The sequence below is a fragment of the Geotrypetes seraphini genome, chromosome 14 (genome assembly GCF_902459505.1).
Source record: "Geotrypetes seraphini chromosome 14, aGeoSer1.1, whole genome shotgun sequence".
In the NCBI taxonomy this organism is placed as follows: Eukaryota; Metazoa; Chordata; class Amphibia; order Gymnophiona; family Dermophiidae; genus Geotrypetes; species Geotrypetes seraphini.
In genome coordinates, this window is record NC_047097.1 from 13,525,939 (window position 1) to 13,552,917 (window position 26,979).

At 44.4% G+C, this 26,979-nt stretch overlaps 1 protein-coding gene across 1 annotated transcript in view; it reads left to right on the forward strand.

Annotated features, from left to right (window-relative positions):
• The first annotated feature begins 449 nt into the window (after window positions 1-449).
• The window catches only part of PRTG (protogenin), a 254,683-nt gene continuing 228,153 nt past the window's right edge, over window positions 450-26,979 (forward strand). Inside the window, exons 1-2 of the mRNA XM_033921031.1 lie at window positions 450-628; window positions 3,357-3,659. Coding sequence (XP_033776922.1) covers window positions 562-628; window positions 3,357-3,659 — 370 coding nt within the window. The 5' untranslated portion in view covers window positions 450-561. The remainder of the gene's footprint in view (window positions 629-3,356; window positions 3,660-26,979) is intronic.

Genomic DNA, 26,979 nt, shown 5'->3' on the forward strand with positions numbered 1-26,979 from the left:
CCAAAGTGGTACCTGTGTATGACAGGGTCGTTTTGAATTCCTCTATCCCCCTAACCCCTAGCAGTTATTTCTCTGTGTGATCCCTTTCCACCTACTCCCCCCAAAAGCTGCCTGAATGACTATATAAGTAAAGGTCAGCTATTTTTCTCCTTCCCTCCCCTTCTAGGTGCATTGTCCATTGCTCAGAGAGCGCGAGGCGTACGCAGAGGAGACCCTGAAGTCCTTCCCTCCCCCTCTCTCCCGCCCTGCCATCATCCATCCACCCCCCCCCCCACTTCTCCCCCGCCCCGTTTCTTTCACAGGGCCAAATGAAGCAGCACAAGCTAAGTAGTCCCGGCTATACCAAGGCTTTCTATGTCCAGCCTGCCGGACACTGCCCTCCCCTTCCCCTCCCCCTCCATTGTAGAGGGGCTGCTTAGGAGCCGAATCTGCTCTGTCACTGCGCGTAGAGAAAGGAGTCCCAAACGTGGTCCAGTGCGCCGAGTCAAAGGCTTGTTTAGAGCTCGTGAGAGTGGAGCATAGGGGTGCGAGGTGGGAGCATGCGAGAAACCCCCTAAATAAATGGCGCTTTCAACGGGACCGATGTGTGAGCGGACGCTGCTCTGGGCGGTTTTGCTTTGCGTTTCAGGTGAGCGCAGGTTTTAGGGTTCACGTTTCTGCAGAAAAAGTGTGGGGGGGGGAACCTTGAAATTACCGGTGGAGGGCTGTCCATCTTGGCTGTAGACTGCCCTTTATCTCTGTAACGGCCTGTGCAAGGGGGAACCTCCGCGTACTTTCCAGGACTATGTTCTGTGACTGAAAAAAACCACGAAGAACTAGAGAGAGAGGACGCAACCTCTTTTGCGTGACCTCCGGCCCTGCTAAGGCCGCGCAGCCGACTCTCAGCTAGTCTCTCTCCCTTCACTGCCGCTGCGTTACTAAAATCCCTCTTTGTTGGTTGTGGTGGTTTTTGTGGGGATTTTTTTTTTTTTTTTTTTCTTTTTTGAGAAAGGGGTTGGGAAGCTTCGCAGCTACACGTGCTTTTATTTATATTGATACACTTTTTTTTTTTTTTTTTTTTTTTGCAACTCCAGAGCTAGGATGCAATATCAGTTTCCCTCAACACACGCTTACGCTCACGTGCACAGTTGGATTAAAAAAAAAAAAAAGTTTGGAGCCCGCGTACGGTGTGGAAGCCTAGTTTTTGCAAGATATTGCTGTTTTGAGAACTAGATTTCATGTTTTGTGACGAGGTAGAGAATAATGGTATTCAATGGGATAACTTTTTTTTTTTTAAACACCGTTTGGACGTATCAAATCTGTTGTGTACTGAGGCTCGGGGAATATTTGGGGCAAAATAAAAGACGATGCCTGTGCAGATTTGATTGGGAAATGTTAAAGGGATCACATACCTGCGTTTGTTTTGGAAAAGAACATCTTCCTGTCACGTTTGCTAAAAAAAAAAAGAAAAGATTTGAGGTCTCCGACCAATCCATTGTGACTGAAGATAAGAGGGGAAGCCTTAGCGGCAAGAAAAAGCTTTTGATTGCAGATGTGTTTTGCCGTCTCCGCTCAGGGTGAAATCCGAGGAGCCGCTGAAAAGTGCTCGGCCCAACCGAGACGAGAAGGTGACGCGGAAGCCACGAAACTTACGCGTTATTTACCACACTTTTCGTTTCGTTTCATAGCGCGGAAACGAGAAGCAGCGAGAAAAGTGTGGACTAACTTGTTGTCACTTTTCAGCGGCCCCTCGTAGTCAAGGTCTGAAAATGAGTTGGAGCAGAACCCCCTAGACGACTTATCTCGAATTACACTGCAGATTTTTTTTTTTTTTTTATCCCATCATTGAGGAAATGCCGGGAAATTCAGGGGATGCTGTTGCTCATCGTGGGCTCGTTGTTTAGGAGGGAGCCTTCCCCTGAACCATCTGCAAACATCGCTTTAGGAAAGGCCTTTTTACATGAAAGAGAACCCAAATGCAGGCGTCGTTGTGGTAGAGATGGCCTCAGTGTGCACTGGAGGGGGGGGAGGGGCGGGGATTTCTCTAACCATCTTTTATCTGGATCGGTGCAGTCGCAGGGGGTGGAGGGGGGTGGGGGTTGTTTTTATAATTCTGTTGACAAAATGTGTATTGCTTAATTAAACAACTCTCACCCTATTAGACTAAGCCACCAATTAGGTAAGCGTTTCTGGAACAGTAGGCGATACACAGAAGTTGAAATCAAGGTTTCCCTAATCCCTCTCCCACTGTGCGCAAGCGGCAAGAGTTACAAACCTGGAGAAGTTGCCATTGTTTGGGGTTTAAATACCTCTGGCTGAGCTGCAGAAGTTAAGTAAATCGATCCGCGGGAGGGAGAAGAAAAAAGTTGCCTTTTTCGAAAAGACACCTAGAATGATTCCGAAATATTTCTAGCGAACAACGAATTTTATTTTATTTTTTCTTCCTGAAGGGGGGGGGGGGGGGAACAGGGCAGAAGGTTTAAAACAGTTCCGAGGCAAGGAAAATAAACCTTCTGCACAAAGGGGTTTTTCCTAATGATTTCTTGTAAAATCAGACTTTTACGACTTACTCTGTTTAGGATCTTTTTGACAAGCTTGTAAAATTAGCAAACAAGCTTGCGCTCAGTGGTTCCGCTGATGGGGAAAGGCTAGGTACACTGTAGGCTTCATCTTCTCATGAAAATGTTTTTTTTGGGGGGTGTCACACTTCTTTTTCTTTTATTTGAGTTCCCTAATTAAATATCAGGGAGATCCATATTTTTAGGCAGAAGGTCAGATAATTTGAAATACAGAAAATTATTCATAATGCAGCTCTAACGTTTGGAATATTTTGTATTTAAAAATGTGTTTAAATATGTAATGAAACCTGACCTGGGATTGAAAAGCCTTGTAGTCTAGAGTATTAAATTAGATGCACTGTAATTGTACTTTTAAATATTTAATAAAACTAGTTAAGAACTGCACTCTTTTTTTTGTTTGTTTGTTTGTTTAAATTTCATAACTTCACATAATATGCACCCTGTGTCTATTAAACATGCATCTCTAATTTCTCTGAATATATGGATCAATCACAGACCAAGTAAAAGGCTATATCACAAGCTACAAAGTTTTCAAAACTTTTGCCTGCCCATAATGCACTATGCAGACCCAGAGCAGAAATTTGGGAGAGGGCCTCAGAGCCCACCAGCTGGCTGTATGTCCTTTAGCTTTAGACAGGCTTGTGGCCTTCTGTAGTCTGGGGGGGCCCAGGGCAATTGCCTGTTTGCACCCCCTTAAAACAGCCCTGCAGGCAGGAGGTGTTTTAAAGTTCTGATGAATGGTGTGATTACCTATGTGTTGACAACTATAAAAGAGATCCTATCTGTTCTCTTCCTTAGGAGTGTGCTGTTTCACTGAGCTGTATTTTGTAAAAGAGCCCCAGGACGTAACAGTTGTGAGGAAAGATGCAGTGGTTTTGGATTGCTGGGCTCAGGGAGATGCTCCCGTCACCATCACATGGCTCAGAAATGGAATGAAGGTTTCTGAGAGCGAACGCACCTACAGTTTGTCAAATGGTTCCTTGTATATCAGTGAGGTGGAAGGCAAGCGAGGAGAACAGACCGATGAGGGATTTTACCAGTGTTTGGCCCTGAACAAACACGGAGCAATCCTAAGTCAAAAAGCTCATCTTACGTTAGCAAGTAAGTTCCAGGATTTCTTCTTCCTTTGCTTTCGGCTGTTTATTTCTTTCTACAGTGCCTGTGATCACTGAAGTGAGCATTGCTTTAATCTCTTGTCAGGGGTCCGGTAATGGGGTCTGAGTTTTGGGATGGGGATGGTTTGTGCCTTTTGGCTGAAAGTCTTTATATGGGGGTGGGGGGAGACAATTTGCCACCTGATTTGCATCAGGGAGCAACTTTTGACTATTGCCAGTTCAAGGAGGGTTAATCTTTCTGTTTAAAAAAAAAACCAACAACCTCAAACTGCCAAAATGTCAAAAGAATTTCCACCATGCCTATACAGTATATAATTTCTTCAGAGGAGATCAGATAGTTTGTGTCATTCTTAAATATATCAAGCTCCTGCCACTGGTCTGTTGCATATGAATATTTGGATGGACTTATGGACAAGTTAGCCAACCTTCAGTTTTGCTGATTTGCAGCTTTTTGGATCTAGTGCAGACATGGGCAACTCCGGTCCTTGAGAGCCAGAATCCAATTGGGTTTTCATGATTTCCTCAATGAATATGCATTGAAAGCAGTGCATGCAAATTAGATCTCATGCATATTCATTGGGGAAATCCTGAAAACCCGACTGGATTCCGGCCCTCGAGGACCAGAGTTGCCCATGCCTGATCTAGTGCAACAAGACATCAACATTTACCTATGGGCTTTTCTCACTGACCACATGGACTACTGGGCCATCCACCTCAGGTGTGAAAAATAGTTTCTCACTTATCTATCTGTAAGACCATCCATCAGGGGAAGGGGTTTTTAGGAGCAGTCAAAAATGGGATCAGATCTACATTTCTCTGTTGGTTTTTCCAGTTGCAGAAAACATTGTTTTTTTTAACTGGTCTATAAACTATATTAAAAACAAGGCTGTTTTTGTAGGCAGAAAGGAAGTGGGACTGTGAAGCTGAGGGAGGGGGCAGGTGGGCCAGAAGCAGGAGAACAAAAAAAAAATAAAAAGGTACTGGATTAGAAACTAGAGTGTCTATTCCATGCTGTGTTACAGGCTTCCTCCTTCCTTTCCTCTCTCTTCCTATTAGCTGCCTGGAAGGGAGGGATGGAGCAGAACATCACTATACGAATGCCATGACTTTCACATGTGCTGGAGTCAAGCTATGATGGTGTGGCCTTGTTTGGCCAGATTCGAAAATGTGGAGAGAGGAATTCATTTAGGACAGTGGTTACCAAACCTGTCCTGGGGGACCCACAGCCAGTCAGGTTTTCAAGATATCCCTAATGAATATGCATGAGAGAGATTTGCATACCTGTCACTTCCATTATATGCAAATCTCTCTCATGCATATTCATTAAGGATATCTTGAAAACCTGACTGGCTGGGGGTCCCCCAGGACAGGTTTGGGAACCACTGATTTAGGAAAATGTTGAAGACTCACCTATTTGTTGAGGCATTTTTCTGAGCAATTGATTTTATGTAAGACTGAACATGTCTGTTTTATTTTCTTATTTTGTATAGATTTTTAACATTTTGATGTATGTAACTCCTTGTAAACCGTTTTGGAAAAAAACGGTATAGAAATTTTAAAACTAAATAAATATATAGAGTCTGAAAAGAAGTGGTAGAACTGTGTTCTAGGCCAGGGGTAGGCAATTCCGGGCCTTGAGAGCCAGAGCCAGGTCAGGTTTTCAGGATAGCCACAATAAATATGCATGAGATAGATTTGCATCTCAAGGAGGCAGTGCATGCAAATCCATTTCATACATATTAATTGTGGATATCCTGAAAACCTGACCTAGCTCGGCTCTCGAGGAATGGAATTGCCTACTCCTTGTTCTAGACCAGGGGTGTCCAATGTCGGTCCTCGAGGGCCGCAATCCAGTCGGGTTTTCAGGATTTCCCCAATGAATATGCATGAGATCTATTTGCATGCACTGCTTTCAATGCATATTCATTGGGGAAATCCTGAAAACCCAACTGGATTGCGGCCCTCGAGGACCGACATTGGACACCCCTGTTCTAGACCATTCCCTCAGAAATGAAGCCCTAGTTGAAAGGGTTCTGACACCTGTTGGTACAAACAGATGTCTTTGGCTGCCATCTTCTTTCAGTCTCACATTCTGATTGTCATTTAAACATGCACATTGATTGACTTTCAGAAGCCAATTTATACATTTTTATGTCTAATGTGAGCCTGAAACTGATTGTGCCATTCTCATACATTGAATTTTTGATTCAGCTTCATGCAGAAGTCAATGGCATTTAAAAATGTTTTTTCCCCCCAAATGTTTATTCTGCATACCTAATGAATTGAATATAGTTCTCAAGGTAGTCATAAATATAGTAGGTGGGTCAAATAAGAAAGAGGCACCCATGAATTGTATGTTGATGTTTATATCTGCCTTTTCCTGAGCAGAACGAGAGAGTTATTTTTGAATAAAGCTCAGTGATTGTTCATCATATCAGTGGTACAGTGTTAATTACAGTAGCAAAGTTTTCTAGTGTTTGCAATAATGATTTTCAATCTTTATTTTAAAAGGAGCTTTTTATAATACTGTATATTGTGCAATTCTCACCCTCTCAGCCTTCTCACCCTCATGTTCTGTAAGGATGCAGTACCCCAGTCAAGGGTTGCCTGTGGCACTACTTCCTTCCCTTCTGGAACTTTCTTCTTTCCTCTGTTGGCTGCCTAGTTGTCTTGTCTGCCCCCCATGTTGGGACTGACTGGGCTGTTATTGTCCTGCTTGGAGAATGCACATATATGTCCAGGAGTGGTGGTGGTGGTAGGGGCATGTCCAGGAACAGGTGAAGCATGGCATCCCAAGGTGGATGCTCATCGTGTCTCCTCGTAATGGCAATACTGCCTTTACTCCCTAATTCTATAAACTTGCATACACAAAGTTGTATGCGCAATTTATAGCGTAGTGTCGGTTACATGTGTAACTTAATAATTATCTGCAAATTGACATTAACCAATTGGATGTAATTGGTGTTAATTGGCACTAATGGGAAGTTATATGCATAGCTGTCCTTAGGATTCTATAAATTGTGGTCACAAAATCCATAGTAAACAACTGCAAGGTGGGTTGGAGTTAAGGGGGGTCCAGATGCATGCGTATCACTTATGTGTACAGGTTATAGAATAAGCACTCATGCCTAAAGTTAGGGGCGTAACTGTGGACTGATTTTAGTATTCTAAAATGGAAATTACATATGTAATTGTCAATATAGAATATGTGCTTAGCATGCAGCATCCTGGCATTTAACTTTTGAGAAATTGTGCCAAACTCTTTAGGGATGTAGCCGAAACCAAGCCCTCCCCGCCCTTGCACTACCCACTATCTGAAGGCCCTCCCTAGGCTTACCTTTAAACCTCTTGGTGATTTAGTGGGTCTTTAGGACAAGGGTAATCCCTAGTTGCTCTTGACCTCGCCAGTTCCACAACCAAAATGGGCGCCAGGATTTCCCATAGCAGCCTCATTAGGCTAATGTGGGAGGTCCCGGCAGCATTTTGAAATTGGAAACAGCATAATCAGGAGTGACTGAAGATTGTTCCTTCTTATGCTGTTTCCAGTCCCAACATGGTGACTGGGACCTCCCAAGGCAGTCTCATGAGGCCACCAGGGGAAGTTCCAGCAACTATTTTGATGGTGGAACTATAAGAACAGCCATACTGAGTTAGATCAATGCTCCATTTAGCCCAGTTTCCTGCTTCCAATAATGGCCAATCCAAGTCGCAGTACCTGGCAGAAACCCAAATGGTAGCAACATTCCATATTACAGATCAGGGCAAGCAGTGGCTTCCCCCATGTCTGTCTCAACAGCAACTGGTGATTGCTCTTGCCCTGAAGACCACCAGGAGATTTAGAGGTAGGCCCAGGCAGGGCCTTAGGATATGTGGTGGGAAGAGAGGAGGAGGCACCAAAAGTGATTGGGGGGAGGGGATATAGGGGGCAGGCTGCGGTGGCAAGAGTGATTGCAAGGGAGTGGAGGCTGCCAAGAGCGATTCTAGGGGGGAGGGGGTTCGGTTTCAGACAAAACCAAATTGCAGATTTTGATTGCTAGTTAGTTTTTGGACAGCTTCTATATGGATGCTTAAAGTAGTTTGGAGACTGTTTTACAGTATCCTGTTAGAGTTGCAAAACTTCAGCTAAGAATTGGTGGATAATATGATCTCAAATGTATTTTTAAAATGCTAACATCATAATTGCAAGGAACAAGTTCCAAGAAGTACGTACATAGACAGTCCTCCCTCCCCCTTGCAGCTTAGCACCATTTTATTATCATAGACCTGTTTAATGAGTGAGCTTGATACGTAGCAGAATAGCAGATGCAAAAGGTGCAGCTTGCTTGCACAAACTCTTCCCAAAAGATCTTTTTTTGTTTGTTTTTTGCTGAGAAAATGGTACTGATGTTTAACTTTGTAACAGGATAAATCAACGTTAACTTATTGAGGAAGCATTTTTTTTTCATATAGACACAAAGTAAACCAAATTTTTAGTGCTCCAGACACATTTTAAGAACAGTGTTTTGATTTTGGAAATTATGGCACTAAATAAAACAAATAATTTGATCATTTAATTGGAAAGGCATGCAAAGTGTAGAGCTATATTTTATTATTTCTCTTTATTTTAATGCTAATTGTAAATACTACTGTATTATCTCTTTATTCATTTATTAAAAGTCATATTGTGCCTTCCTCCTTGAGGTGACTGAATCACTGGGTAGTCCTTTTACTAAGGTGCGGTAGCCATTTTAGCACGCGCTAAATGCTAACGTGTTCCAACGCATCCATAGGATATAATGTACACATTAGCACGCGTTAGCATTTAGCACGTGCTAATTTTTAGCTCGCATTAAAAAGGCTAGCGTGCCTTAGTAAAAGGACCCCTGGGTGATAGATGATTTCATTGCAAAGTTGGCATGCCCAAAGAGATTTAAGGTATTTTACAAATTTTTAAATCTTGGGTGCTATTCTCATTCTTGGAAATATTCTGAAGTTATTAAAACTTAGTGAATAAATCCCAGTACAGCACGTGGTTTCAACCAAATCATCTGACTATGCAGAAAGTATACTGGTTATTTTAGCGCCATGTACATTTTACATAATCCTAGAAACAAGTACAGAAGATTCTGGATTGCCTTGTGTCCAGTTTGTAAATAAAAGGACTCGGTGATTTAAATTAGTGTTAAAGGTCACCCAGGCACTTTTCAATAGTGAGGGAAGAGAACCAGTAGAAATGAGGCCATTGGCTTGGTTACCTTGCCAGCATGTGTCCTTTTTTGGGGTCGTATGCTAATTCTGAGCCTTGGAAAGTTTCTATTGAATTATATCCAGGAGATGAGAAGCATACACACAGCTGTGCTTTAAAAAGAAATGAAGGAAGAGTGAATGCATTAGTGATCACGTGCAAGTTAGGATTAACATTTAAATCCTAATGCTTACCCTACTCTGGTTACAGAACTAATTTTAAAGCCCTTTTTCTGTTAGAAAGTTTTGTACTGATATGACTCAGTTGAATGTATTTGGATCTACTGGTAATAGTAAGTTTTATTACAATTATTTGTTTTGGGAGTGAGTTTGATGTTAGTTGACTTTTTTCATGGTTCTAGGTAGATAAGGAGCTAAGGAGCTATCTGTATATGCATGTATATATATACAATTATACAACATATATGTATATATACAATTTTACAAAAATGTGCACAAATGCACAACCTTTAAGCCTGAGTATAAATGCAGTTTAGGTATCTATGTGCCTTTTATAAAATAATCCTCAATATGCTTTCCCAAGTGAACTGCTATTACTACGCAGTTAATGGATTATTTCTTAAGACCTCTCATATTATTTCAAAAAAGTTTACATCGGCCTCAGAAATACCACTCCACTTCACAGAATAAACTTGTTTCCTGCAGTAAAGTTTTATGTGTCCAGCTCTTCACCAACCTCTCAACTTTTATTATATACTTTTAAAATATAAGTTCTTAATTATTCCTTTTAGATTTTGTGGATTTTATGGATTATATCCCACTAAACTATACATATAACTTTCAACACTCTTATGAATTCATTTAAATTTTGCTTTGCATATGCTTTGCACTTATCTCAATAGATGTGACTAGGAAGGGCAGGATCCGACATGTTTCACCGAAGCTGTATCAAGTGTCCTCCCTAAAAAGCAATAACCAATATATTATTGCTTATATTATTACGTTTATAAAATAAGCATCTGGAACTCTCCCCAGTAGAGCTGCCTGATTCACAATTCAAATCGATTTACAGTATTTAAACCCCCCCCAAAGAAAAAAAAAACCTCATGATTCAGGCCTGCTCTGGGTTTTTCCCTTTGCTGGAGTTCTTCCTTCTGACGTAACATCATTTATCCCAGGACAAGCAGGCGCAGCCTATTCTCACATATGGGTGATGTCATCCACGAAGCCCGGATGCGGACAGCCTCTCAAGCAGACTTGCTTGTAGAAACATAGAAGTTTCGGGTCAGCCGCACCACACATGTGCGAGTGCCTTCCCGCTCAGCGCAGGGCGAGTCTTCTCATTTTTCCGCGGAGCCGAGAAGTCCATCTTTGACACTCTGCACTAAATTTTGTTACTTCGTGCCTTCTCTCACCGCAATTTGTGTTCTTTTTGTTGCAAATCGCTGTGGGAAACCCCACTCTGCTCAACCGGTGGTTTCCAGATTAATGAAAGGACTTTTTAGTGTCAAACTCCTCTCAAACCACCACCAGTGGTTTGGGATCTCAATGTTGTCTTGCTCAATTGATGAAGCCTCCATTTGAACCAATGTCTATGGCTCATCTAAAATATCTTACTTGGAAAGTGGTGTTATTCATTGCCCTCGCATCTGCTTGAAGAGGCAGTGAGCTGCAAGCTTTAGTTGCTGATCCACCTTTCACAGTTTTCCATTATGACAAGGTGGTCCTCCGTACAAATCCTAAATTCTTACCTAAAGTGGTTTCAGAATTTCATCTCAATCAATCTATTGTACTTCCAGTGTTTTTTCCAAGGCCTCATTCTGTAGAATCAGCTCTTCGTATTCTGGACTGTAAACGTGCTTTGGCCTTCTACTTGGAATGCACCAAACCACACAGAACTGCTCCTCAACTTTTTGTCTCCTTCGATCCAAACAAGTTGGGACATCCAATCTCTAAGCGTACCATCTCCAACTGGATGGCTGCTTGTATCTCTTTCTGCTATGCCCAGGCTGGATTACAACTAGAGTTGAGTCACAGCCCACAAAGTCAGAACAATGGCAGCTTCAATGACTTTCCTCAGATCCACACCTATTGAGGAAATTTGCAAAGCTGCTACCTGGTCCTTGGTTCATACTTTCACTTGTCACTATTATCTGGGTGTTTTCTCCAGACAGGATGGCCATTTTGGCCAAAGAGTATTACAAAATTTATTCTCCTAACATAGTAACATAGTAGATGACGGCAGATAAAGACCCGAATGGTCCATCCAGTCTGCCCAACCTGATTCAATTTAAATTTATTTTTTTTTTTTAAATTTTTTTCTTTTTAGCTATTTCTGGGCAAGAATCCAAAGCTTTACCCGGTATTGTGCTTGGGTTCCAACTGCCGAAATCTCTGTTAAGTTGCCAATGCTCCCACCATTCCATTCTGGTTAGCTTGGAGATCACCCATATGTGAGAATAGGCTGCCTGCTTGTCCTGGGATAAAGCACAGTTACTTACTGTAACAGTTGTTATCCAGGGACAGCAGGCAGCTATTCTCACAACCCACCCACTTCCCATGGTTGGCTTCTTTTCTAGCTATCTGAACTGAGGAGACTCGCCCTGCGCTAGGCAGGAAGGCACTCACGGCTGACTCGAAACTTCTACATTTCTACAAGCAAGTCTGCTTGCGAGGCTGTCCGCATCCAGGCTCCGTGGATGATGTCACCCATATGTGAGAAAAGCTGCCTACTGTCCCTGGATAACAACTGTTACAGTAAGTAACTGTGCTGTTTTGAGAAACAGGAAGTTACGTCAGAAAGAAGAACTCCAGCAAAGGGAAAGCCCAAGAGAAGGCTTATGTGGATTGGCGGCCAGTGCTGAGAACTCTGAAAAGTGAACTTGAAGGTGTAGGTAGTGAGGTGGGGTCTGCTGTGCTATGCCTCTTCTGCCATCGGACCTGCGGGGTTGGAGTGGGGTGATTCCGCCGCCGGTGATGTCGGACCTACAAGGGTGGGGGGTGGGAGTAGCTGGGATTCTGGAGGGAAGGGAGAAAATATGCTGGGCACATCACTAATGGTACAGCAAAAATATAAACTGCTTAATTTCAAAATTGCTAACTCCAGTGTGTTTCAAGCAACTGCTTTGCATTAGAGAAATCTTCACTATAAAAAAAAGTTTCATGGACCAAAATCTACTTTGCTATTAAAAAAAAAAAAAAAAGAGAGAACATAGCAACCTTGTTTATACAGAGAAACTATTCTAGTCAAAAATTGTTCCTTCAAAAGTAACCACTTAGGATCCTTTTCTCTGAATTATAGAGTACTATATCCAATCAGACCCATCAAAGCAGTGATAACCATTCCATGTCTTCTTTCAAACCATGTGGATACAGAATATTGCAGTATTTATATCTAATACTAGTTTTTTAGCCCATTACATTAACGGGTGCTAGAATAGATGACTTAGGTATTTCTTTCTTTCTTTTTCTTTCTTTCTTTCTGTCTCTCTCCCTGCCCCCTTTCTTTCTCTTTCCCTGGCCCCCTGTCTGTCTTTCTTTCTGTTGCTCTCCCTTCCCCCTGTCTGTCTTTCTTTAAGAAGTGCTGTGTTGGCGGGAACTTGTTGTTAGGAACAGGACGTCACTCTTACCTCGCGCGCCACGCTTATCCGCGTCCTCGCCTTCCCGGCCATGGCTCGAGCAGCCCCTTCGCATGCGCACCACTGCCGCAGCGTGCTTTCCCGCCGTCGCCCCCCCCGTCTGTCCTTCAGAGCCGTGCTCTGGGGCGGACGCCAGGGGTTGCTGGCGCAAGCGGCGGTTTTGACATGTTTCCCGCCAGATTTTGGTCGTGCTGACAGGGCTGTGGCCAGAGGGGAGAGGGGTCCTGAGCGTGCACGTCAAAGAATGCCCGTTAAAGCACGCTTCAGAAGCCAGGCGGGGCCGTTAAGGTCCGACTCCGGCGGGAACTAACGGCCGCATTCGCCTTCCCGGCGCCCTCTTTCCACACCAAAGGCACTTCCCCCCATCTCTAGGCTTCACAGTCCTCGGCCCAGAAGCGCCAACAGTCAAAGAACAGCTTGACTGAGTCAGACCATCCAGCCTAGTAGCCCGATCTAACGGTGGCCAAGCCAGGTCGCCTCTACCCCCTCCCACCCCATGGGGCCAGCATTTCCTCTCTTTTTTTCCTCACCTCCCCCCTCAGTTCCAGCATTTCTCCTCTTCCCTCCCTACACTCCCCCCCCGTATTGTCGTTGCTGCTGCTCCAGGAGTTCTCCTCTTTGTTTCTCCTCCTTCATTCTGGAGATCCATTCTCCTTTCTGTGTCTCTTCGCCTCCTCCCCCTCTAAGTCCAGCTTTTTCCCTTCTGCATCACCTCCTCTTCCCTCTTGCAGGTCCAGCATGTCTCCCTCTTTCTCCCTTCAGTGTCTCTTCCCCCCTCCCCCCTTGCCCTCTGCCGACAGCCGCCGCATCCTGCAGGCACCTCAAGCCGCCGCGTCCTTCAGGCGCCTCAAGCCGCCACAGCCTGCATGCGCCGACAGCCACGGTGGCGCCTCAAGCCGTCTTTGTGCTGCACGCCAACCCGCTGCCGAGCTGTCTTTCCTTCTCTGCCGGCGGGGACCGCCGGGGCCTGGGTGTGGCGGGGAAGGGGGTCTTGTCTGGCCGGGGCCGGCCGAATCCCGTGCCTACTCTCCTTTGCCGGCCCCTCACTCCGCGCCATTTAGCGCATGCGCACTTGTGCTGCCATATCCCGACAGATCAGGACTCGGAACACGAGGCACGAGTGCGCATGCACGCTTAGCGTTTTATTATTATAGATTGTTCATGATCTCTCAGAATACAACATGGCAGTTCGTCAAAGGCTTGGATGCCATGTTGCTGTTTTTGGATAATGAAGTAGAGTATGGTTGGTTTTTTTCCTCACAGTGAAGCATTGCAGTAGATTTTGGACTGCAAAGAATTGTTTTCCAATATGATTTTGAAGTTTTTATAGTGAAGATTCTCCTGATGCAGAGCAGTTGCTCAAAACATGATGGCAGCATTTTTGAAGTATTATTTATATTTTTGCTGTATTAATGATCTCTTTTGCTATATCATAGTGGTTTCTGTACACACACTTTTTTGATTATAGGGGAATTATAGGGGAAAGGATCCTTCAGGGATTCAAGAAAAGGTTGGATAAGTTCCTGCTGGAACAGAACATATGCAGGTAAGGCTAGACTCAAAATAGGGCACTGGTCTTTCACCTAAGGGCCGCTGTGTGAGTGGACTGCTGGGCACGATGGACCACTGGTCTGACCCAGCAGCGACGAATCTTTTGTTATGTTCTTATGATGTATGGACTGATGATTATAATGTTGCAGTACTGGATGACTGGATACCTGCTTCAAGAACGATGGTCCTTAAATCCAAGAAATATAGTGATGATAAGTATGAGACACATATTCCCCCCTCTCAAAATTTGTGTGGGTTAAGTTCACAGCTCCCTCATGAATAAGAAAAAAATCTTGAATAATTTTTAGGGCTGACTCTGAGCCACCTCCGCCTCTCACCCACCTCCTGGATCTCGCCACACCACTCTCCATACCTTACTTTTCAATCCTGGTGGTCTAGTGGTAAAGCAGAGCAGGAGCGATCTTCCTAAGCTCCTGCCCCGTGCAGAGCCATGATAAAAAATGGTTCCAAGAGTTTCCTCTGCAGTTTTGCGAGACCACGGGAACTCACGGCAGCCAATTTTGATTGTAGCTCTGCATGGGTCAGGAGCATTGGAAGATCACTCCTGCCCCACTTTACCATTAGACCATCAGGATTGAAAAGTAAGGTGTGGAGAGGCATGGGAGGAGAGACTTGCAAATAACTGAAGTCACATTATGGAGGGGAAGTGGATATGTTAGTGGATATGAGATGTAAATGATATTTCATTAACCCTTTCAGGACCAAGGGACCTATTTGTCCCATAACTTTAAAATCCTATCAATTTTGATTGGGATAGTCTACAGTTCTAAATTTGATATGTACGGATTCCATAGGATACTGCCTTTATGTAAACAAACTGGTTCCGGCATTCATTCATTAGCGTCGTTGCCAGATTGATGAGAAGATTCACTTGCCACACTGTCCATAAGCCAGAAGTGTGATTTTTTAAATAAAAATAATGATATTTCACAAAAAAAATCAATTTTTTGGCATCTGCAAGCCCTTTTTACCATAAAAATGTCGTCAAAACCACAAAAATTGGCCTACGATCCTTATGGTCCTGAAAGGGTTAAGGCAATATAGGTGCCTATGTTCTAGTAGTGCACATATTCACTGCTGGCCACATGTAGTAGAGGGGGGCGCTGGAGGAAAGGGAGAGAGACACAACTGGGGGCTGGAGCTAGAAGGGAAGTGCACTCCCCCTTGGGGGATGCTGGACTTACAGGGATGAGAAGAGAGAAGGGAAGGTACAAAGATGGATGGTGAGCACAGAGAAAGAAGAAAATGTCAAATGGGCAAGACCCTGGTGAGTAAGTTTACAGAAGACAAACATATACCAGAGATTGGGACCAACATGATTTGAATAATATGACCAGGCAACAAAAGGTGGAAAAATATATTTTTATTTTCTATTTTGTGATTATAATACATCTGATCTGAAATGTGTATCCTGCTAGATCTGATGTTAGACAGCAAGCTAGGACCTAATGGAGTTGTTTACACGTGACAGCTCTGGTATGGGATTGGAGAAGGCAAATGGGGGTGGGGGGGATGGGTGAAGCTGCAAAATAAACCTGCCAGCTAATTTTAAAGTTATGTCATAGAACGCAAATCGAATAATCAATTCAATTGGCAAAATCAAATCAAAAAAGTCTTTCCTGAATTGGACAGCTGTACACATGTTCTCTCACAAATTTACACTTGCAGAGCAGAAGATTGGTTCTGCATGGGTGTTTTATAAAGTGCACATGTATTTTGTAACTGTATCCAAACTGCACCCTCGGTAATGCCTTGGCTCTTAAGGAGTTCCTTTGGGTAACTTACCCCCCCCCCCCCTTTATGAAGCCATGTTATGTTTTTTTTTAATCACAGGCCTTGGCGGTAAAAGCTCTGACACTCATAGGAATTTTATGAACATCAGAGCTTTTATCACTACAGCTGGTGATTTAAAAAACACTAATATGACTTCATAAAATGGATGGGGGGGGGTTGTTAGATATTAACATGGAACAAGGTTGGAGGTTGATGTGTCGAAGGAGGATGGAAAGGGGTTAGAGTATAAAGGATATTTTTTTAAGTACCTGGGATGTGGTCTGGGGGTTGGGGATGATGGTATGAAAGTACTTTAAAAAATACTAATTTTTCTTCCTACCCTTCCCCCCAGACTGTCAGATCCAGTTTAATTTCACAATGAAACCTATTAAGAGCCTGCAGCCAAAGTGATGCTTAGCTATTTCTGATCTAAACATAAAAGTAATTACAGTAGATCTGAGCATATCAAACATATAAGCATTTTTTTAAAAAGATGATTCAGTTATGAATGTATATGAAAGATGTGCAAAGGGACAGTAGCTAGGGTTAATCCTTTGATTATGTTACTGTTTACAAGTTTCAGACTTGTGCCAGGTTTTTGTGTGTGTGTGTGTGTGTGTCTGTTATGTGTTAAATTTATGCACTCTCGGTGCTCATTCAAAAACAGCAAACTATGCTACTCTGTAATAGCAGCAGGGTGCAAGGATGTTCTTTTACTTCTAGTGGCCAGAGCTTTCACCAGCAAGATTATTTGCTTCAGAAGTGAAATGCATTTGCAGACCTAAAACTTTGATCTGTACAATAGTTTTAAGGCCTGAGCACACAAGGGGATCAGATCTGAAGTTAGGAACTACTAGAAGCTGAAGGTTCTACTGCAGGCAGGAATTCCATTATTCATGTGCAAATTAAGAATTCACAGGGTTAAAAGGTTAGAAACTGGCCAGGATGAGGTTTACCCTCCTGATAAAGAGCAGATGACCCTCATTCATTGGCCAAAGCTTTCATGTAGCCCCTCTGCAAATTGTTCTTTAGGAATGCAGAGATTCAGATGTGAGCAAGGCTTTCCTGTGTCACTGTGGATCCTTATCTTCCCAGCACATCAGAGCAGGTCTTTAGGGAGGGGATCCTTCACTGAGGCCCCAGGGCCTTGTCTTTCCTGTTGTTCATCCATGCACACAAAAATCTTGAATCATTTTCTTCAGGTTCATCTTTAAGAAAACTATAAAGTTTAGAGTAACTTTTGGGTATGAAAGTTGTGGTAGGTAAAGGACAGGCCTTAGAGCACTGGTGAGGGGGAGGGGGGGGAGGGGCTGTTCTGTGCTTTCTTATCCAGCCATTTGTGAGGCACCATGTGGAGAGAAATGCTAATAACTGAAGTTTCAGAAGCTTTATTCTAAGTGCAGTCCATTGTTGATGCAAAGCTGGAATAAGTTTTCTATCGACTGGAATATTAAAGGTTGCACTTTTAAGAGCAAGATGTCTATAGGAGCTACTCTCAGATGCCTTCAAAAATAAAGAGCACCAACACTTTTACATTTTGAAACCCGAGTATAATTATAGCTCACAACAGTTGAGGTGTAACAGAATATTGTCTTGTTTGCACAGATTTCTAAGCAGCACATCATCTCTGAAACGAGTTAGCTTAGAATAAAATGAATAATGCATTTTGCAGTCAGTTAAGCTGGCTGTACATTAATAATTGGATGGACTTCTGTTTATTTCCTTTCCATCAAAGGTGAAAATGAAAGTTGTGAGTTGGAGGGGTACAATAAAGATAGATGCCTGTCAATTTCTTAGACAGATCTTTCCTGTTTTTTTAATTATTTTTCTGGCAAAAGTTAATATTAAAGATCATTTCAACACAGCAGAACATACTTTCAGATCATATGAGAACTAGAATATAATCCTTAAAAACAGGCCAAATGCCATTGCAATATTTTATTTTTAGAAGAAATTTTACAGGCAAGATTATTAAAACTGTAAATTCTTAACTGCACTTTAGTGAAAGGGCCCCTTAAATTTACTAACCTTGACTCTGTCTCAGCAGCTGAAGTTATTCTTCTGTAGACACTGCATTCCACCAAGTTGCCAAAAGACAACTACAGTATTTTCCACACTTAAGAAAAAACAGCTTGCAGAACATCATTAATTGCAAAAATTATCCTGTGGTAACTGCAGAGCTTCTACAGTAATTGTTGTGGGCATGCCCAGCATCTAATCATACAGTTAATGCAAAGAATAAACATTTTAATGTGTATTAACTGCATTACAGATAATGTAGATGCCCTGAATGCCTCTTCAGGTGGCATTAAATGATCTGTGTTTATCTGCTAAGGTAACTGTTAAAATGTGCTCTGCTACTCTGCATTAACTGCAAGGCACAATTCAAGCCAGTTCCCCTCCCATCCTTTCTACACACTGCATGCAGTGCTAGATTCTGTAAATAGTGCTGAAAAATCAGCACTGACTGAAAAAAATGTGCCAAGCATGATGCAGCACTTAGTTAGGCATTGCTTATAAAATAGTGCTTGCCGCCAGGAATTGTGCCTAACTTTAGGCGCAAGGATTTACACCAATGTTTAGTTGGCATAAATCCTCGTTCCTAAATTAGGTGTGGATCCCCCTTATTCTGTAGTAGATGCACAAATTACAGGAACTCCTAGATCCACCCATGACCTTCATGGCCATGCCCCTTTTTTTGGAACCACACCTAATGCATGGAGGGTGAGGAGAGGAAGGAGTGGGGAGGTGATGGTTTTGTTTTTTGGGGGGGACTCTGTGTAATGGGGGAAAGGAGGATTTGATGGGTTGTATTAAAAAAAAGATATATATATAGTATGGTAACAGAGCTGGTAGTTGGTTACTTTCCTTGTCTTGCTGTATAGGGGTATATGTATCTGCTGTGGTATTCTTGAATATAAATAATTAAAAAAAAAAGTATGGATCCTGGCATCTAAAAGTACAAGTATAAATTTTAATTGATCCTAATTAGTGACAATAATTGATTATTAGCCTCCAGTTATCAGTGTAATTGGCTTGTTAATTAAATTGCGTGCACCCAAATTGCCGTATGTTTTTTTCTTTTTGGCGCCATTTATAGCATTAGGCTGTTGGACAATTTTGTAACAATTCACTCACATTTATATACCAAATGCACACCTAAATGTAAAGAATTCTGACTTTTTCACGCCTAACTATCCACTTATTTTGGGACAATGCCAGCAAGGCATCTAATTGGTATTGTACAAATATGTACCCAAATAGCTAAGAGGGGCATAATCGAAAGGAACGTCTAAGTTTGTTTTCGTCTAAATTGCAAGTCGTCCAAAGTAAAAAAACAGCCTAGGACACATTTTCGAAAAATATGTCCAAAATTTTTTTTCTTTCCAAAATCATCTAATTATACGTCCTGCCAATCTGATCGTTCAAGTCGCTAAATCATCCATCTTTATACCACATTTTTGTCCAACTTTTTGTCCAAGTCAAAAACACCTAGAACAAGCCCTGTTGAACGTGGGAGGGGTCTGCAGAGTGATGGACTGAACACCCAGACATGGCAACTAAATAGTGGGGTACGGTCGTCGGTCGTCACAAAAGAGGACACATCCAACGTGCTGGAACCAAAAAAAATCTTCAAGAGGGATCAAGAGGAAAAATTATCAAGCATGGAGGTAAGCCTTGAAGACGTACTCAAACAGATAGATTAAAAACTGACAAATCCCCGGGCCCAGACAGAATCCACCCGAAAATACTGAAAGAGCTCAGAGACAAAACAGCCGAGTTAACTGCAGCGGATTTGCAACCTATCCTTGAAAACAGGGGTAATCCCGGAGAACTGGAGGATAGCAAATGTTACACCTATCTTCAAAAAAGGATCAAGAGGCGACCCGAGGAACTACAGACCGGTGAGCTTAACCTCAGTTCTGGGGAAGATGGCTGAATCATTAATCAAGGACAGTATCAATGAGCATATAGAAAAAAAATAATCTGATGAAAACAAGTCAGCATGGGTTCTATAAAGGAAGATCATGCCAAACGAACCTACTGTACTTCTTTGAGGGGATAAGCGAACAATTGGACAAAGGTGACCCCATAGACATCATATATCTGGACTTCCAAAAAACCTTCAACAAGGTACCCCACGAGCACCTACTAAGGAAACTGTGGAATCACGGGGTGGAAGGGGACAGATGGATCAGAAATTGGCTGGCGGACAGGAAACAGAGGGTAGGAGTGAAGGGACACTACTCTGACTAGAAAGGGGTCATGAGTGGCGTCCCGCAAGGGTCAGTGCTGGGACGAAATGCGAAGTTATAAAACTCACGGATGACACAAAACTCTCCAGTAGGGTTAGAACTGTTGAGGAATGTAAAAACTACAAAGGGACCTGAACAAACTGAGTGAGTGGGCAAATAAATGGCAGATGAGCTTCAATGTAGAGAAATGTAAAGTCTTGCACATAGGGAAAGGAAACCCGATGTACAACTACACGATGGGGGGGATGGTTCTGGGGGAAGGCGACCTAGTAAAGGACTTGGGGGTTTTAGTGGATAATACAATGAAGCCGGCGGCGCAATGCGCAGCGGCCTCAAAGAAGGCGAACAGAATTCTGGGCATTATCAAAAAAGGTATCACTACCAGAACGAAGGAAGTCATCCTGCCACAGTATCGGGCGATGGTGCGCCCGCATCTGGAGTACTGCGTTCAATACTGGTCGCCGTACCTTAAGAAGGATATGGCGATACTCGAGAGGGTCCAGAGAAGAGCAATAAGAATGATAAAGGGCATGGAAAACCTTTCATATGCTGAGAGGCTAAAGAAACTGGGGCTCTTTTCTCTGGAAAAGCGGAGACTTAGAGGAGACATGATAGAAACGTACAAGATCATGACAGGTATAGAAAAGGTAGAGAGGGACAGATTCTTCAGACTGGCGGGGGCAACAAAAACAAGAGGGCACTCAAAAAATTGAAGGGAGACAGATTCAGAACAAATGCTAGGAAGTTCTTCACTCAGAGGGTGGTGGACACCTGGAATGCGCTTCCAGAGGTGGTGGTAGAGCAGAGTACGATTTTGGGTTTCAAAATGGGATTGGATGAGTTCCTGGAGGAAAAGGGGATTGAAGGGTATAATTAGAGGGATACTATACAGGACAAAATGTTTTAAGTAAAAGATCACTTACAGGTCATTGACCTGAGGGGCCGCCGTGGGAGCGGACTGCTGGGCATAATGGACCTATGGTCTGACTCGGCAGAGGCGATGCTTATGTTCTTATGTTACCTTACAGGGCACTGCTGTGAACTTCACAAAAAAGGGTGCCATGTCTTCTCCTCACTACAGCTCCCTTATGGGTCATGGTGAACCCCCCAAACCACCTCCAGAATCTCCTAGACCCACTTAGTTACCACCCTAATAGCCCTTATGGCTGCAGGAGCCACTTATATGCCAGTACAAAAGGGTTTTGGGGGTGTATAGGGGAGTACACATGTTTAAGTATCAATGCAGTGATTACAGGGGCTTATTGGCATGGGTCCTCCTCTCCATGAGTCCCTAACTCACCCCAAGACGGCTTAAGCTGCTTCTGTGCTGGATGACTAGGCTTTCCTATGCCAGGCTGCCAGGTGATGATGGTCTGGAGGCTGAATTTTAAAGGTGTGATTACGATTTTTATGGGGTTGGGGGGGGGGGTCGGTAGTTTATGTCTGCAATGCTTATCTGGTGACTTTAGGTGGGTTTTTGTGACTTAGACCATGTTTTAAATGGTCTAAGTCACAATGTCCAAGTTCCGTCGATCCTGGGCTATATAACATTCGGTTATACATGCAGTACTGTAGGGTCATGAAATGGTTAACTGTTGTTTAAAATATTGCTCTGGCCTACGACTAAGTCTAAGCCGGCCCATGTCCCGCTCAGCTTCCGCCCTCGACACTCCTCCTGAAACGCCCCATTTAGCTTTGGTCATTCGGCAGCACTATGAAGGCCTAGGTTGTTTAGAAATACGTCCAAAACCCGTTTTTATTATCGGCACTTGGACGTATTTGGACAATGTTCGTCCAAGTGCCAACTTAGGCCGGGTTTTGGGCATTTTTCTCTTTCGATTATGAGCCCCATAGTAAGAGAAATTTTATTTTAGCTTAAGTTAACTTTGTTTTGTCTTCTTGCCAGTGGTTTGTTAGTGCTGCGCGTGTTCAGGGTTAACTTATGCCGGCAGAGGTAGTTAAGACACTGAGGGGGAGAAATTTTACTTGCCGATTGATGAGGGGGAGAAATTTTATTTGCCGACCGAACACGATGTTTTTCCACGCAGGTGAAGCACGGCTCAGCTCCTCTTCACTTGCGGCGGTGCGCGGTGGGTAGCTGAGGTTGCAGTTGCAAATATCTGTGTCTAGTTGTTTTGGGAGCTAAGTGAATACAATTGCCGTGCTACCGGAGGAACTGGGCCTTTCCCACGTGCAGCAGAGCATGCGCAGGTTTGCTTTTACAGGCAACACTGCTGCTGCATTCGCAGCCTCTTTCTCCGTCGTGGAGTTAATTAGTATACTGCGGAAGAGGTAGCATTGAAGTCAGCTACGTTGGAAACATTAGGGTAGGCTTTGATGATACTGCTGCAGTCGGGCTCGGTGGGGTTTTGTGCTCATGAGTTAGTGTTTTAGCCACAACGCATTCTTAGGAATTCATCTTTCCTGGGTGACATTTTATCTTGCCCTCGGGTTTCATTCATGAGCTCCTGATGTTATTTGCTGTCTGACATTGGCCTGTTTTCTGCATGGAAACCAGTTTCCTGACCATTCTTCTGCCTGTTGTCATGGGGGTCATCTTGTTTTGCAAACTTGCTCTATTGGTCTGACCATGGTGTTTCTGTACCTGGTCCATATCCTGCCTCCTTTTGTCTGGCATTTGGATTCCTCCCTGCCACTGTGGGGAACACCTTGGGCTTGTGCCCCAAGCCTGAGTACCAGAGGGCTCAGTCTGAAGGGAAAAGGGGCTGTTTTATAGGTAAACTCATTTGATCTGGGTTCAGGGACTGTGGTGTTCCTCATAGTTGCTGACCCAGCCGCGAGAGCAGTATTACCGTATTTTCACGCATATAACGCGCGCGTTATATGCGTTTTTACCTACCGCACATACCCCTCGCACGCTATATGCGTGAGCGCGGTATACGAAAGTTTTCAAACATAGTTCCCACCCCGCCCGACGCCCGATTCACCCCCCCAGCAGGACCACTCGCACCCCCACCCCGAACGACCACTCGCACGCGCTCCCACCCGCACCCGCATCCACGATCGGAGCAAGAGGGAGCCCAAGCCCTCTTGCCCGGCCGACTCCCCGACGTCCGATACATCCCCCCCCCCGGCAGGACCACTCGCACCCCCACCCCGAAGGACCGCCGACTTCCCGACAATATCGGGCCAGAAGGGAGCCCAAACCCTCCTGGCCACGGCGACCCCCTAACCCCACCCCGCACTACATTACGGGCAGGAGGGATCCCAGGCCCTCCTGCCCTCGACGCAAACCCCCCTCCCTCCAACGATCGCCCCCCCCCAAGAACCTCCGACCGCCCCCCCCAGCCGACCCGCGACCCCCCTGGCGACCCCCACGACCCCCCTCCCCCCTTCCCCGTACCTTTGGTAGTTGGGCCAGAAGGGAGCCCAAACCCTCCTGGCCACGGCGACCCCCTAACCCCACCCCGCACTACATTACGGGCAGGAGGGATCCCAGGCCCTCCTGCCCTCGACGCAAACCCCCCTCCCCCCCAACGACCGCCCCCCCCAAGAACCTCCGACCGCCCCCCAGCCGACCCGCGATCCCCCTGGCGACCCCCACGACCCCCCCACCCCCCTTCCCCGTACCTTTGGTAGTTGGCCGGACAGACGGGAGCCAAACCCGCCTGTCCGGCAGGCAGCCAACGAAGGAATGAGGCCGGATTGGCCCATCCGTCCTAAAGCTCCGCCTACTGGTGGGACCTAAGGCGCGTGGGCCAATCAGAATAGGCCCTGGAGCCTTAGGTCCCACCTGGGGGCGCGGCCTGAGGCACATGGGCCCAACCCGACCATGTGCCTCAGGCCGCGCCCCCAGGTGGGACCTAAGGCTCCAGGGCCTATTCTGATTGGCCCACGCGCCTTAGGCCCCACCAGTAGGCGGAGCTTTAGGATGGATGGGCCAATCCGGCCTCATTCTTTCGTTGGCTGCCTGCCGGACAGGCGGGTTTGGCTCCCGTCTGTCCGGCCAACTACCAAAGGTACGGGGAAGGGGGGTGGGGGGGTCGTGGGGGTCGCCAGGGGGGTCGCGGGTCGGCTGGGGGGGCGGTCGGAGGTTCTTGGGGGGGGGCGGTCGTTGGGGGGGAGGGGGGTTTGCGTCGAGGGCAGGAGGGCCTGGGATCCCTCCTGCCCGTAATGTAGTGCGGGGTGGGGTTAGGGGGTCGCCGTGGCCAGGAGGGTTTGGGCTCCCTTCTGGCCCGATATTGTTGGGGAGTCGGCGGTCCTTCGGGGGGAGGGATGTATCGGACGTCGGGGGGGGGCATCAGGCTTTCAGGATGGGGACAGACCTTCAAGGGGGGACAGTGCACGGAAGTCAGGGGGGGTGAACGGAGAGTCGGGACAGCGCACGGAAAGTCAGGGCAGTGCACGGAAGTCAGGGGGGGTGAACGGAGAGTCGGGACAGCGCACGGAAAGTCAGGGCAGTGCACGGAAGCCAGGGGGGGGTGAACGGAGAGTCGGGACAGCGCACGGAGAGGCGGGGCAGTGCACGGAAGTCAGGGGGGGTGAACGGAGAGTCGGGCAGCATGCGCGGTATAATCGTGAGCGCGTTATACCAAAGTTTTTGTGCTTATCATCGTGATTTCTGCGCGCTATACACGTGTGCGCGTTTTATACGGGTGCGTGTTATTTGCGTGAAAATACGGTATATAATTTGCCATTTACATGCATAAGTATGTCTATCTAAGCATGCAAAGCCTGGGATGCTGCTGACTTTTTTTTTTTTAATGTTTAAATATATTTATTAAGGTTTTCAACAAAGTGCCAGCAAATGATACAGAAAATAATAACAGAATTCTCACATAGATGCACGGAATATACCCTTCCCCCAGACTTCCCCCCTCCACCAAACCCCCCCTCCCCCATCCCACAAATCCACACATCATCTGCATTTCAAGAGCAAAAGAAAGAGAGAAGAGGAAAATCATAAGTTCAAAAGTCTACTGCGGGCATGAGGGGTAAGGTCCATCCAAAAATGTTCCCAAATTGAACAGAAACGACGGCCAGGTCTGGTATCGAGGTCACCAAATTGCCTACGCTGCAGAGAGGCATGTACGATCATCAGCGATCTCCATTGGGCGTAAAATGGTGGTTCATTGGACAACTAGTTAGTCAAAATAGCTTTCTTACCAAGAAGCATCACCCTAGCAATAAAAGCGGACAGTCCTTTAGGTTTTGGGGATGCAATGATATAATATCCAAAAAGTGCTCGTGGGGCTGGGGTTTTTTGTTTTTTTTTTTTAAACATTTTTCTTTTGTACAGTGGCTTGTGATGCACATCTTGCCAAATGCATAATTTTTGGGGTATTTTGGAAAAGGCTCTGCATTCACCATGCGGTTTCAGAAGTACAAATGCACAGATCTAACCCTCCCCTTTACAAAACTGTAGTGTGGTTTTTAGCGCTGCATTGGTAACAGCTCCAACGCTCAAAAGAATTCCTGTGAGCATCAGAGCTGTTACCGCCACAGCCAGCGCTAAAAACCATGTTATGGTTTTGTAAAAAAGGTGGGGGGGAAAGTGTTTGTTTTCATACCTAGATGTCCCATAAAAAGTTATCCACCATATATATATATAGATAGATAGATAGATAATTGCTATATAGATAATATTAAGCAATATGTTTCTTGCAGCTAATTTTGCTCATGTCTGTAAATTGCTTTACTGCACGCTAACGAGCATTAACATGCCTTATTTACCACAGGTCTCATTTTAGTAAATGGGCCTTTTTACTAGCGTCACACTACCTATGTTGATGCGGTCGCACACTGCTATAAATTTAGCCTTTTGTCTTCCACTGTTGCTCACAGAGTGAAGCAAACTGAAACCGACATCATCAATTATCAAAAATATCTACTGTACTTGTATGTAATATGCAAACTGCTTTGGATGTACCTCAGAAAGGTGGTATTTCAGATGCATTACCTAAACCCATATTCCTGAAATGTGATTAGAGAAAAATTTTAAATAAATGTGTGTGCATGTGGTCTCAAATCTCTGTTTACAATTAATTGCTTAATTTAGGCAGTCAGCAAACAACTAGCTACTTAACTGGTATGAATTGTTAAATTGCCATTTTACTATGTGAGGAAGGACCTCTGATAAAGCCTTAATTGTTGTAACATATGCCTGAGGCAGGGCCTGGTCTTATATGCGTTCATTATAAATAGAATTCATTGAGTTTATGAAGCCTCTGAAAGGCATTTATCATTTTGTTCATTAGATCCAACTGTCATCTGCTAAATTGAAGCTAACTGAAAAGTATATTTTGGGAGTTTTGGCATTTTTTTGCCTGAAGAGAGAATGCTTAAGAGTTCTGCATTGTCTAATTATACTGTGCAGATTTCCCTTTAAAAAAATATTTAAATTGGCATATGTCAAGCTTTTTCTTTTGTATTTCTTTTAATTTTTAAGCAAACAACCCTGTGTCACAGATGCTGCAAATAGATTTACCATTGATCTCCAATAAAGGTTGAAAAGGAATGTTGCTCATATGGGTCCAGCTGATCAGTGCTGGGTAAACGCAACTAATTTGATTTGTCTCTGCTGGAGGCTCTTCTGTAATTGCATAATGATCAGTATAGTTCTTATAGAAATAAGAGAAGATGAGTTTCAGTAGAACTCTGCTGTATTTGTTGGGACAAGTATAGAAATCTAGCAGTCTTTGCACTGTGCCATTCAGAATTAAAGGTACAATGTGTGTGAAAGATTTGTGTACTTGCTGTTGGAATATTGATCATTTTAATGTGTAAGATGGCCCAGTAAGTGATACTTTAGTATTGACTGAAATGATGAGGTGGTCATGCAAGTCCACTCTTCAAGGTAATATGTAGAAATAAAACAAACAATCCTAAAATCAGGAGTTTAATCTTTAAAGTATTCAGTCCT